We start from the raw sequence: 13432 nt of genomic DNA on the forward strand, positions 1-13432 counted from the left end.
ACGTCAGCCTGTAATTAACCTGACGAAGAAGGAAAAAAACTATTTTCAGTCTACTGTACCAACTGTGTGCGGATGTTGAGGGCGCATCTACACTGAGCACAGCGGTAGTGGGAGGTCCAGTCTGTCATTATTACGGGAAACCATTCATTTTTCAGCCAAACTCTTTCGCAGCATGTTGAATATCCAGACGTCGATACAGCTGACGCTCTGTGTTTGTTTGCATGACGGGTTTTAGGAAGGGAGTGTGATATAAGTCGCAGTCAGCCGGCATTCACAGCACACACCAGCACTAGGACAGGTGAGTCGAACACCCCTCTACATAAATCCACTGTATACCTCAAACGAACGACGTCACAAACTAGATGCTGTTGGTCACACACAGGGAAGTTGTTAAAAAGCGTTATACATAAGTAACTGTAAGGTTTTGAGACAAAACCCCAAAGTCCTATTAAATTCGAGTCATTTTGTAAATTATTTCCTCCAAATTAAAATTTCCATTTAATTATTTTTTTCCGTAGCTGCTGTGTAAACAAATGAACGCTATAAAATCACACTGACTTACATTCAGACCAAAACGTTTAAACTTGTGCTTACATAGTTATACAAATATAACTTGTCAAGGTCAAGATGTTTTAAGTGTTACAGTTAATACAATATCTGTATCTGTTTGCCAAATAATGAGTACATGTTTTCACAAAAGGTCAAAGAACTTAGTCTTAGAACTTAGTTTTTGAACTATATTTGAGCTGCAAAATCTGGTTCGGTATTTTTAGCCAATGCCGCAGGTGTCTTCAGTAGCCTACGCAGAATTTTAATTTACGAAATAAACAACTTTTCCCGTTTTCCTTAAAGTTTACTTATTGGAGAATTGCTTTATAATCAGTAAAATTCATAAGATTATATATATATATATATATATATATATGCTATATTATTGTATTGAAGTGGTGTGACATTTTGAAGAATGGGGTATTTAAGTCCTCAGACTGACTAAATTTGAAATGACAATTAAAGCATAAATAAATATTTAAATTAACTTATGAAATTAATTAAGAAAGAGCATTCTCATTTCCCTCCAAGGTGTTTAGGATAAACAAGATATTATAAGCCCAGTCATTTCAAATTTGCTGTCACTTTTCTCTTTAATTCTACTTTAGCAATAAATGACTGTACAAACACTGCTGATATCGTGATAGATTTGCTTCTTTTAATAATCAATCATTGGGCACTATATGTGTTGAAACTCCGGATTGCTTAACTTTTCTCCATGTATCATTGTTTTGATCCTGAATGCCACTTTTGTTGTTATGTTATGCCACTATTCATACTTCAGTTTTCTTTTTACACAGGTGGTAAAATTCTGAAATGACTGACTACCTTAACAGTGCAGCACTATTGCGGTCTAGGCCCCTACACACTTAAGAGAAGCACCCACAGTCATGAGAACTGGTATGATATACATTTCCTTATGCGTTTTTCCCCTTGAAAAATTCTACTTTCTATGCAAGACTATATATGAAGAGTTTATTTGCAAAAACAGAGACTCAGTTTTTATTAATTTATTGTGTTTAATTGTTAGTTAGCTGCATTCTTTTACTTGTTATTATTTAATCAAAACAACCCAATTGCATTTTGATTGATATTAATTGCAATGCAGGATGAAAAACATGATTTTTGAACATTATTCAAATCATTATCAAATGAACTCTTCATATGTATAGTTATTTTTTTATTGTATATAAAACTATATATATATATATATATATATATATATATATATATATAATTATTTTTTTTGTTTTTGTTTTTTTGTGGGCAGAAGTTGTTATTTTGCAGCAGCCGATGTCTGTGTGTGTACCACCAAACCATGAGGTGACCTTAAGAGTTCAAGCAATAGGCACTGGTGCATTGAAGTATCAGTGGTTTGATAAACAACAGACAGAGGTTTGTAGACTTTATATATTATATACTTTACATCTTTGATTAATTGTTTTTTATAAAGTTGTAAAGTTGAGGAATAGTTACCAAAATGAATCAAATAATATAATGCTCAATCTTTTCAGGTGGCAGGTGGGACGGAGCCGGAGCTCACCGTGTCTCTCCAGATATCTGGAAAATATATTTGCAGAGTGAGCGACCTGTACTGTAACTATCAGTTCACAGAATGGGTAAAAGTGAGAATCCTAGATGAACCAGGTACTTTCCGTTATCTTGTATTGTCATTACTTTTTTATTATCAGCTACATTAATCATCTGGCCTAAGAGGCCATATTGAGACTGACATTTACTTATCAGTGATTTACTTTGCAAGCTTTTTTCTCAGTGTGGCAAGCAGTTTTAAGACTGCAGTATCTGTTAGATAACGTGATGCTTTGTGTTTAGGTGTTTCTTGCATGTGGAGAGGGGAACCCCATATAGTCATTCACCCAATAAGCCAAACAGTAAACCCAGGGGAGACTTTCACTCTTAAATGTGCAGCTTTAGGCAAACCTGCTCCTGCCTACCAGTGGTACAGAAACGGTCGCATCCTTCCTAAACAGACCACAGAAACACTTAGGGTAAGGCTGCTTTGCTGTTGTATTGATTCATTTTTATGTGCAAGTTGGGTTCGGGTCATTGTTTTTAAGTGTGAGCAATATGATTTTACTGTAATGACTGACTCAGTGGTACACATTGAAGTTGGAAGCTGCCTAAAATAATAATGTTTTGCATTTGGTCTTCTTTGTTTAGATAGAAAATGCCAGCGCAGACACTGTGGGCTCATACCTTTGTGCTGTGTCAAATAATCTGGAAGAGAGATGGTCAGAAGCAGCTGATATTGAGATTGGTAAAGACCACCAATGGCTGTTTATGTCAAGCTTTTCAAGCCTGTCATTGGCCTTCAGTACACAGCTTCCATTTTGCAGTTGTTTTTTGAAGACGTTAGTGGCTATTCATAGAGAATGTTTTTTTATTTTTATTTTTATATTGTTGTTCTTTATCAGCATCTCTGCCACATAATTTATTATTAATTTATTATTAAATTTGACAGTCCTTTCTCACTTTGTTTGGCATCATGATTCAATTTAACCTGCACATTATCACTGTCAGATCTTCATATCAGCTTGATTTGTGATGAAACGCAATTTGATGAAAAATTTAATAAAGGAAACCAGCTCTGGGCCATGAATTCTTTGTGCTCAGTGTAGTTCCAGTCTAGTTTCAAATTAGTGGTACTTTCCACAATTTGTAGGAGTTAAGAGCAATAAGGAACTGAATTGTATTTTGAGTCTAAACAGATCCTTGGATACATGAGTAAAACTAAAGTTAGATTGAAACCAGCTCAATAAGAGCTTCCCTTTTTACTTGTCACATTGTGGAACACAAATAATGCTGCTGTTCTGAATTTTTTTTCCCATAGTGAAACTAGTGGATGAACATGAGCTATAGGCTTTGTGGGTAGCATCCAGCAGCATGCTGACATTTCTTAGTCTCTTTCAACTTTCACCAAAACTTTTTTCCTCTGGTTCCCCCACAGCACCTCCAGATCAACATCCAACGCCCACACTTATGGGTAGGTCACAGACAAAAGCTATTTTCAGCTCATGTCAGGTTAAAAATAGACTTAGTACTTACCTGTGTTTCACAATACTTCCACCTGGAATATTTAGCCAAGAGAACAAGTTGTGGAAAAAGCTTGGAATATCAGGGTTTTTCAAATAATGAATTGGAGGCCGGCCACAGTTATGGAAATTATTGAAAGTTTGAAAATTCGCTGAAATGAAAGAATACCTAGTAAGTCCAATCCTCCATTGAACTGCTTGCAAAGCACATGGCGCCTTATAGAAGGCATATGTATAAAATATATATATATATATATATATATATATATATATATATATATATATATATATATATATATATATATATATATATATATATATATATATATATATATATATATTTGTAAACTTTTTTAATTTTTTGTAATACCCAGTTATTAAATTAAATTATTTATATAAAAATATTAACAATGCATTTTAAATTATATGATAAAAAAACCTTTATGAACCAATTTAATGAAGGCAAACATTCTTTCCCTTAGCAACCGACAAAGTGGCATTATTGATTGGGAACCTGAACTACAATCACCATCCTGGTCTGATGGCCCCCACAATGGATGTTCATGAGCTGGCCAATCTTCTGCAACAGCTGGGCTTCAGAGTGGTCTCTCTGCTTGATCTCACTCTTCAGGAAATGCAGGCTGCCATCGACAAGTTCTTGCAGCTCTTGGACCGTGGAGTGTATGGTGAGTCACATGTTGTGGCTTTGCTGGAGGAGCCGGTAGGAAATGCCTGGTGTGTTTCACAATACTGCTTTAACTAAAATTAATTCTCTCACAGGATGTAGAGTTTGCACTGATAGCAATGGGTTGTTTGAGATGAAAGTTTCAGGTTCCTGACTGCAAAAAAAAAAGAGTCAGGAAATTATGTGCAGAAATAGATAAATTGCAATGTGCAATAACATGCTCATTTGAAATGATCTGGGTATCTCAGTTTGAAGTTGTGGCTGTCAGTGCTATTCATTGTGTCTCCATAATGTATGTTTTGTGCTGGAAAGTCTTGTGTTTGATGTTTTTTTCCAGTGCAGTCCATTTGAAATTCTCCTAAAAAGAATGAATTTTAGTGTTGCTCAATAAACATCACTGGAGCGTCTCGAGTGACGAGTCAGAGGAAGTTCCATCTGAGTGGAAAAAAGGCTTTGTTTTCCGGTGATACAGTATCAGTGCATGTCATGGGTCAAAAAACCACAGCACTTTCAACCAAAGGGCTTTTTTCAGATGCTGTAGTCTGTTGATTGGCTGATAAGAGATGTGTGGGCTTGCTGCTTTTATCTCCAGAAACCTATAATGCTTCTAACCAACAGATTTATACTGCTTGCTTAGCCCACATTGGACTTTCCTTTTTTAAACCTGTATTGTAAACTGCCTTATAATGAAGACAATTTTGGCACATAGTGTATTCAATAGGAAGGGAAAAATGGAAAGTGTTTAGTCATTACATTGATTGACTCTGTACTGTTGTCAATATGGGTTACATTTTGCTGATGTCATGGAAATAGTCAGTCACAGCATCATCAAAATATGAAACATTCTGTAGTGTTCATGTGTTCATATAGTTTCCCAAAAATTAAGCTTGATCATTATTTGTTCACCCTAATGTCTTGCCAAACTTAGCAAATGTCTCTCCCCTTCTTTCTGTGGAGCACTTATTGTACATTTTTGGCCAGCTCAAGCTTCAAGAAGTACACAAAATCACTGTAAAACTATCTTCTAATGGCTCATGTGCTGTATTCCAAAGCTGTACAATTGCTTTGTCTTGTAAACAAGCTGATATTTTAAGTTGTTTTTGACTGATAAACCCAATGCGACCAGATCAGCTGGTTCTTGAAGCAGTCACTGGTTTTAGAACCTAGTGGATGAGTCGAATGAACTACTTTGATTTTATGGTTCTGGTATTCTTTAAAAAAATCTTCTTTTGTGTTCCTTTGAAAGAAAGAATGTCATACGGGTTTTGGAACATCATGGGATGAGTAGAGGATGACAAATGTTCTACATCTTGAAAGTAGTGAAAGATTTGACAGTTACAACACCAGTTTTCTCTGTTTTCTAAGATTTGAATCTCGCTTCCTGTAAACTTTTTTTTTTTTTTTACTTATTTTAACAAAGTATTTGTTGATTTCTCTGTAATTGATTAACATTAAATATAAAAAAGGCAATGTTGTATATAAAATGTTTTTAACCAGAGACCTAAAACAGACACATATTTAACATTTTATGCCATTATTAAACGCACCTTCTCTTTTCCCCCATTCAGCTGTTTTTTACTACGCTGGCCATGGCTACGAGCACTCTGGCAGAAATTATCTGGTGGCCATTGATGCTCCACGACCCTACCGTACAGACAACTGTGTGTGTGTACAGAGAGTGATGCACAGTATGCAGGAGAGAAAAGCCCAGCTCAATGTCATTCTCCTGGATACCTGTAGGAAATGGTAGGCCTGCGGGAATATGATGATCTTGTGTAATTTATTGTTTGTTAAAAAAAAATTCTATTTTAGAATTCCAGATTCTTGAAATTGTTTTGGAAATGCTACATGCTGCTGCACTGTTCAGTGTTTTTGCAATGTTCTTGTCCTCCAGGTACAAACAAAAAGGTCCTTCCTCTGAAATTAAGCCTTTGGCTCCTCTGGGCAACACAGTATATGGATACGCTACGTAAGTACTGGCAATTGTTCTAAGCCTCCAACAAAACTTCTTACACAACAGTATTGTCATATCTTTCTGTATAATCATGACGTTTGCTCTCACAGGAGTGAAGATGCAGAGGCTTTCGAGGTCCAGGATGGTGGCAAGAGCACAGGGATCTTCACCAAGTATCTGAACAGACATGTCTTAAAGCCACAGAGGGTGACCCATGTCTTGGAGCAGGTCTCTGAGGGTAAGTGCTGCTTGCAATTCTCTTCTGTTCCAAAACTTAGAGAGCTGCCTCACTAGTACTGCCTACAGCTTCCTGCTAAAGGTGCTGTGCAGTCACATTTCCGTGGGCGAAATTTTGTCATTTCAAACGGAATTCATGTGATCGTGATTTTTCACTTGTAGGCGAAAGATTTCCCCATGCAGATTTTGCAATGGGTTCAAGCTAGTCTCAGAGATTCGCTGTGTTTATCAATAGAAAGTTGCTTAGTTTGAAAGTGACTTCTGTGTGAGCTTTTCTTCAAACACTGTTACAATATTGACAATAGACAATGGCCTTTTTGCCCTTAAATTTAATATCAATTAATTTTAAAAGGTCTTAAATGTTATGACTTCTGTGATGTAGAAAATGTGGATGGAATAACAATGAAATTAACTGTATAATGTCACAGAATTTGGCAAAATTTGGACGAGCTGTCCACTTAAAATACATTAATACTAAACTGCAAAACTTGGTGCAGTTTTGTCTACTACAAACCCAAGTCTTTTAGTCACATTGATTTCATCTCCAGAGCTGCTCTTAAAGATTACTTAATGAGCATTTTACTATTTCATTTGATAAAAAAGAAATTGGTAGAATGTACTTCACAAAGAATAAAAAACAATTAAATAATATAATTTATTAAATCATTAATTGTTTTAACTGCAGTGTTTTAACTGCAAACTTCTGTTGTGCAGCACTTTATTTGCCAGTTGTTCAAAATTAATTAGATTTATATTTTAAAAGTTTAGTTGTATGCATTTATTTGATTACCCCCATATTTGACAGTAAACTGCTATTAGCTAGCTGTTAATAATATAAACTATTATTGTGAAAATTTGAATAAACAATTAAACGTGAAGTTTTATTAGATGCCCTTTTTGAATATTAAAATTGAATAAACCATTAAAACACAATTGAGAAAAGTTAAACCATAAATTACGGAATTTGGGAAAAATAAAAACTATTAAAGGTGCACTAAGCGATTTTTGCAAAACGATGTTGATATTTGAAAGCACCAAAACAAACATGCCCATACCCCAACAGGACCTCGCACTTATTTTTAAATCTCCGCCCCATATGTATGTACACAACCATGGCAACGATGATCGCGGAAACAAATGAAGATAACACACAGGCATATTCAAACAAAAGCCAACACAGATAAGTTGTGGGAAATGACGTAAAATCAATGTTACTCACCTACCAAGAGAAAACAATGCAACCTCAGCATCTAATTCGAGCCCTTCCGCTTCTTCTATTGCCTGATCATAACCATTCTTTTTAATGTTTTGTTTCTCTGATATTTTCCTCTTTTTTTTATCTACCATCTCTGTCTATCTATAGTCGATCTGGTAATATCCGTCCTGTGAACTCAAACTGAGCGTTCTGTTCTTGCTATCATTACAAGACATGCCACCCTACTGATTATTGGCTACAAGTGTGTTTCAAGACTGTTCGAAGCTGTGGTCAAAAGTGCACCTTTAAAGGTGATTGTTTAATTAGGTATATGTGAGAGCTTATTGTGCACTGTTGAAACATCTCCAAAGTCAATGTTAGATGTTCATATCAAAGCCTTACCAGGACGTTTGAGCAATTTCAGAACAGTACTCTCTTGCAAGCACGGTAATAACAAGATATTATCATATTAAATCATACTTCACATATGTAGTGAACAAGGTCACAGTGTCTTTCAGAGCTTTTGATCATTAGTGGATTTCTACTTGGAGCACTAGTGAGTGCAACAACTGGTTGACATCAACTGTATCCAAGACATTGGCTTTCTGTATCGTCCATGGCATGATGTGATCGTGGATTTGTGTTTTAATGGTTGAGAAAATCCCCCCTCTCCCTGCAGAGAGCTTATTTGGTTGTTTGATTGGTCTCTTTGGTAACGGCCCTTGGCTTTTTTTATATTGTAGCTGCCAAAGCATGTGACCTCATTCTCTGGCTGCTGTGCTCAGGTGGGGAAATTTGAGAGTGCTTAACCTAGGGACGGCTGCAGGGTGCCCCACTTACACCCCTCCTCCTCCTGTCTCGTATGCGCCCTTTCCCACTGCCATTATCACTGTGTTTGTCATGCCCAGAAGCACTATACTCCTTCCTGTCACAATAACTGTCTTTGATCATAAATCAATGCTTCAGCACTAGTTACTGGTTACTCGAAGCTTAAACCTATACTGTAAATCATTTGATTGATTCTGTATTTCTGGCTTTAAATGTCTTTTTGGAACAAGTTTTTCAAAATTATTAGTAAGTATTTACACTATTATTCAAGTTTGGAGTCAGTAATTTAAATTTTTTTTTTTCTCATATTCACCAAGGCTGCATTTATTTGGTCAGAAAAGTATAAACAGTTACATTGTTTAATATAATTACAATTTGAAATAAATGTTTAATTTTTTTAATATTCCAGCATCTGTTAATCCAGTCTTCAGTGTCACACGATCCTTTAGAAATTAATATAATATGCTAATATGGTGCGCAAGACTTTTTTCAGGGTTCTGTTGTGCTTTTACAGAAAATGACCCAACTTGCATTGCTTTCGCAATACAATTTATATTACAATTGTAAAATCCTGAAATTTTTTGCAACATGCCGCACTAAAAAAGCAGCACGTCTCAAGTCTGTTTTTCTTATTTGAGAGAGCAGAGCTTAATATGTGTTAATAGCTATTTTACTTTCTTTTGCAATTGGGGAAGGAACCTTATAGCATGTTGCTCAAAGGTTTTAACTTCCCAATTATATGGACAACTTGCTGAGTCATGTTTCAGTGTCTGATCCTTATGATGAACACCAATCACATTTCAACAGAACATTAATACTGTAGTGTGTAGAGAATGTATTTTGTAATAGGAAAAATATTGTGTGTTTTGTAATGAAAACCCTGTCGTTCTCCTTTAGATCTGGGTAAGGACCCGCTGGTGCATGGCAGGCAAGTAGTAGAGATCAGACACACTCTGACAGAGCCACGGGCTTTGACCGATCCTGTGCAAACATCCGGACACACCATGGAGCTCCGCCGGCGGGATGCTTGTTGGAAACAGGCCAATGGTATTTACATATTCCTCAACCAGATGTGACCCTGGACCACAAAACCAGTCGTTAGGGTCAATTTTTCTAATATTGAGTTCTATACATGGTTTGTTAGGATAAGAAAATATTTTATACAACTATTTGAAAATCTGGAATCTTAGGGTACAAAAATTTTTTGTCCAAATGAAGTTCTTAGCAATGCATGAAAAGAAAAATCGATAATTTTGATCCATGCAGTGCATTTTTTGCTATTGCTACAAATATACCTGTGCAACTTATGACTGGTTTTGTGGTCCAGGGTCACATATTATGTCATCAGAGGTTCCTTTCTTAAATGCATCCTGTGTAAACAAACAAACAAACAAAATGACCTTGATTAATGGGGTTACTGTATGCCCTATATCTTCTGTGTATTTTTTCCACCTGAATTCCACTTACATTACCGGTAAAAATTTGAAATAATTAAGATGCTTATGAAAAAAAGTCTCTTATGTTCTTATACAGGGCTCAGGGCTGCAATTATTTGAATACAGTAAACCGCAAGAAGAAGTGTTTTCTGTTTTTCTTGAGTAAAGGTCTCTTGTACCAAAAAAATAGTACATAACCACTGGCATACTGCCATACTTTTACGATCTTTATTTAATTGGCCTCTTTAAATGTCCTTAACATGAGAAATAATCAGTTTGACATTATACATTATTCTTACATAGTACACTGAACTATTTCAAAAGAGCAATAACCTTTTTTGATTCATGATGTTTCCTCTTTAAAATGCTAGATTCACCACCAGTAATGAAAATGCAGATTTGAATACAGTGAAACAGAAGTCAGTGTCAGTGCCTACAGTCAAAAGTGCTCTGTCACCCGTAAACATCTCACAGTTTGCGACTTCCGTTTTGGTTTCATTTGTGGGTTAGATTGTGATACATGACTCATGGTAAGAGCACTGCTAAAGGATCATTCATAAACCATGTGTCTGCTTTAAAAGGAAATGTATTTCCTCCCAAAAAGAGCCAAATTGTCATCAGTGATCTAATTCAAACTGATTCCATTATTCACATTAGATTGTGACAGGTTTTATCAATCAAGTAAAAAACTTGAATAGCTGCCAGTTAAATATGAGAACAGCTTCATTTTGTTGATTTGAGCAAACCATGTATTCTGACACCTTTAAACATGCTTGCATTTACCAGCTTGTAGGGTTCTTTGATGAATGCAGCAATAATCTTACTTTTGCGCAACATCAGCAACAAATATAATAGTTCTACTTATCATACAAATCAGAATCTACTACTTTATGGTTTCTGTTATGTGTTTCCCTTTTTGCCTATTAATTGAATTAATATTTTTTACATTGCTGTGTATTTATGTGTTTGCTCATGTTTTTCTCAGTTCTTCCTGGCCGAAGGTCTCTGGACTTTCCATATTGTAGAGTGGAGCTGAGTTTCTCTGCCCTGTTCTCCAATGTCCTGGTTGTGTTTGGTAAAGTGAGGAACACAAGCGCTAAGGCCCAGGACTGCACTCTGATTCTTGAGAGTGAACCAGTAAGTCGCAGCTTTTCATGTCCTCTTTTGCTGTCATAAACACATACACCCGGATACACAAGGGGGATATGAGAGTCAGGACGATGGGGCCCAGAAAAGGAAAGAGGGTTGTGTTTCATAGTGTTTTGTACTTGAATGTGCTTCTTAAATTTTTCCAAACTTATGAATGTAATTTGGAGGAGGTTCATGCCGTTATATTTAACATTAAAGCAAAAAATAAACTGAAACAATTCCCTTCATGAGTCTGTTCTAGACAAAATAGGTCTTATATTTGGAATCAAACATTACTCTCCAACTTGAGCTGTAGCAGATTTTGGTAGCATATTTTGATCACAACTCATAACCAGTGTTAATTCAGTATTATTTATATGATATTATAATATTTATTAATTTTAAATTTTATTTTAGCGTTTTAGTACTTTTATGTGCTTTTTAAACTTTTTTTTATTGTTTTTGTTTATTTATATTCTTGTTTTATTTTATATATAATTTTAGTACTGTACTATAGTAATTTTAGTTTATTAATATATATACTTATACACAAGCAATGCACTTAAAAGCTCAGATATATTTTTTTAGTATGCAATTAACTTATAAATATTTCGATTTTAGTTAATTTTTCCTAGAATATATATTGTTATATATATTATTTGACTTTTTATTTTCACAAAAGTTTAAACAGTAATGATTTAACATTAATAAAATATTGCTATACTGCAAATTTGAAATTTAAGAAGTTCAGCAGAAAGAAGTAGGTTGAAATCTAAACTGTGGGTCTACTGACCTCCAGGGGTGAAACCATGTAGTACGTCATTGGGTATATATACAGTTCGACATTTACTTTACCTGTATGTTTGATTTACAGTTTAAGTGGTGATGTGTTTTTGTTTTTAGCAAATGCAGGACATTTTCTCAGGTTCTGGTAGATCAGAAGAAATGGACAGTCTGCTTGTGAACAGCAGTGAGACTCCTGACTGCACCCTCAGATTATGTTGCCTTCAAAGACTCCAGGTACAAGGACTTTTTGTTTTTGAAATGAAAAATAGAGCTATAGATCTTAAATTTGAAAACATTTATACACGTTCAATTTAAAACACTTGATTATAAAGTGGTCACAGATAATAGTAGGGTTTTGGCGAGCATGATATATGAAAAATTATAAAATTCAACTTACTTAAAATGAAAAGGGCTATGAACTTGCAAAAATGAAAAAATTTATTTTTTATTTTTTATTATATTATATACCACTGAACCACTGATGTAGAATAATGCAGTATATCTGGAAGTCAAAAATATTGTGTAAAGACATTAAATAATTGCAATTTATTCATACTTCCTAGGGATCTCTGGTGATCAAAGTGACACTGCACTACACCCACATGCAAACTAAAGCACGCCTCACAGAGAGCAAAGAGCTGGACATAGGCCGGCCTCTGATTGCCTCCTGCAAACTAAATCCGATGAGACCAGTGGACAGGAGACAAGAGAGTCGTGTCCATACTGTGGACCATATGTCCAATATAAGATATCCTCATCATCAAAACCATCCTCGACCTGGTCGGCCTTACACACGCAAGGCTGAGAACCGATTACAGAGTTCAGCCAAATCCACTTCCATGAGCAGCAATGAACCAGAGGAGAATGATGAAAATGACTCTAGTGAATTCACTATGTGATGTTCCTTCTTTTTACAAACACAGAGTAAGGCATTGTTTTGATTCAACAAAGGATTTTTCTTACATTAATTGTTTACTTTTTGCTTACTAATTACCAGTTGCGATACAGTAAATGTGTGTATGTGAGAGAGAGAGAGAGAGAGAGAGAGAGAGAGAGAGAGAGAGAGAGAGAGAGAGAGAGAAAGAAAGAGAGAGAGCAATGAAAGGAAGAAGTTCTCATGCAAATGTAGAAATATTTATAGTAATTATTTGTAAATCAAATTAAGTGTAATATTCTTATATAACCAATAAAGTACTACTTCTGGAGTTTTCCTGTGTGATGAACTTTCATTTTCAAACGCAGTCTTGGAATGTAAAGATATTGATATTAAAGTCATTAATTATGAATGCATTTGTAGAACTTACATAAATATGGAAATAATAAGGTTAAAAGATGAAAATTTTGGAAAATCAGAAGATGTTTTGGATTAGGTCATAAATTAATTTTTATTTTAACAATTTGTATTTATAGTTATTATAAATTTAAGCCATATCACATTTACATAAAATTAATGTTGCATGAAGCAGAAAAAAACTATTATTTATTGATTATGTAAAAAAAACAGAGACAAAACATATATAGAGAGTAACATTAAAATTATATATAGTCACAGTGCACTTGCACAGTGCACAGTGTTTTTTG

General features: G+C 35.0%; 1 protein-coding gene across 1 annotated transcript; it reads left to right on the top strand.

Moving 5' to 3' along the window:
* Positions 1-121: 121 nt before the first annotated feature.
* Positions 122-13056, top strand: malt3 (MALT paracaspase 3). Its single transcript, XM_059506359.1, has 15 exons — positions 122-298; positions 1350-1449; positions 1820-1944; positions 2064-2196; positions 2383-2558; positions 2731-2827; positions 3518-3553; positions 4085-4288; positions 5856-6033; positions 6182-6256; positions 6352-6479; positions 9399-9548; positions 10923-11074; positions 11969-12085; positions 12415-13056. Exons 2-15 carry the CDS (start codon positions 1440-1442, stop codon positions 12748-12750), a joined length of 1917 nt encoding a protein of 638 aa, XP_059362342.1. The 5' UTR covers positions 122-298; positions 1350-1439; the 3' UTR covers positions 12751-13056.
* Positions 13057-13432: the final 376 nt, after the last annotated feature.

Source organism: Carassius carassius, chromosome 23 (assembly GCF_963082965.1).
Source record: "Carassius carassius chromosome 23, fCarCar2.1, whole genome shotgun sequence".
NCBI lineage: Eukaryota > Metazoa > Chordata > Actinopteri > Cypriniformes > Cyprinidae > Carassius > Carassius carassius.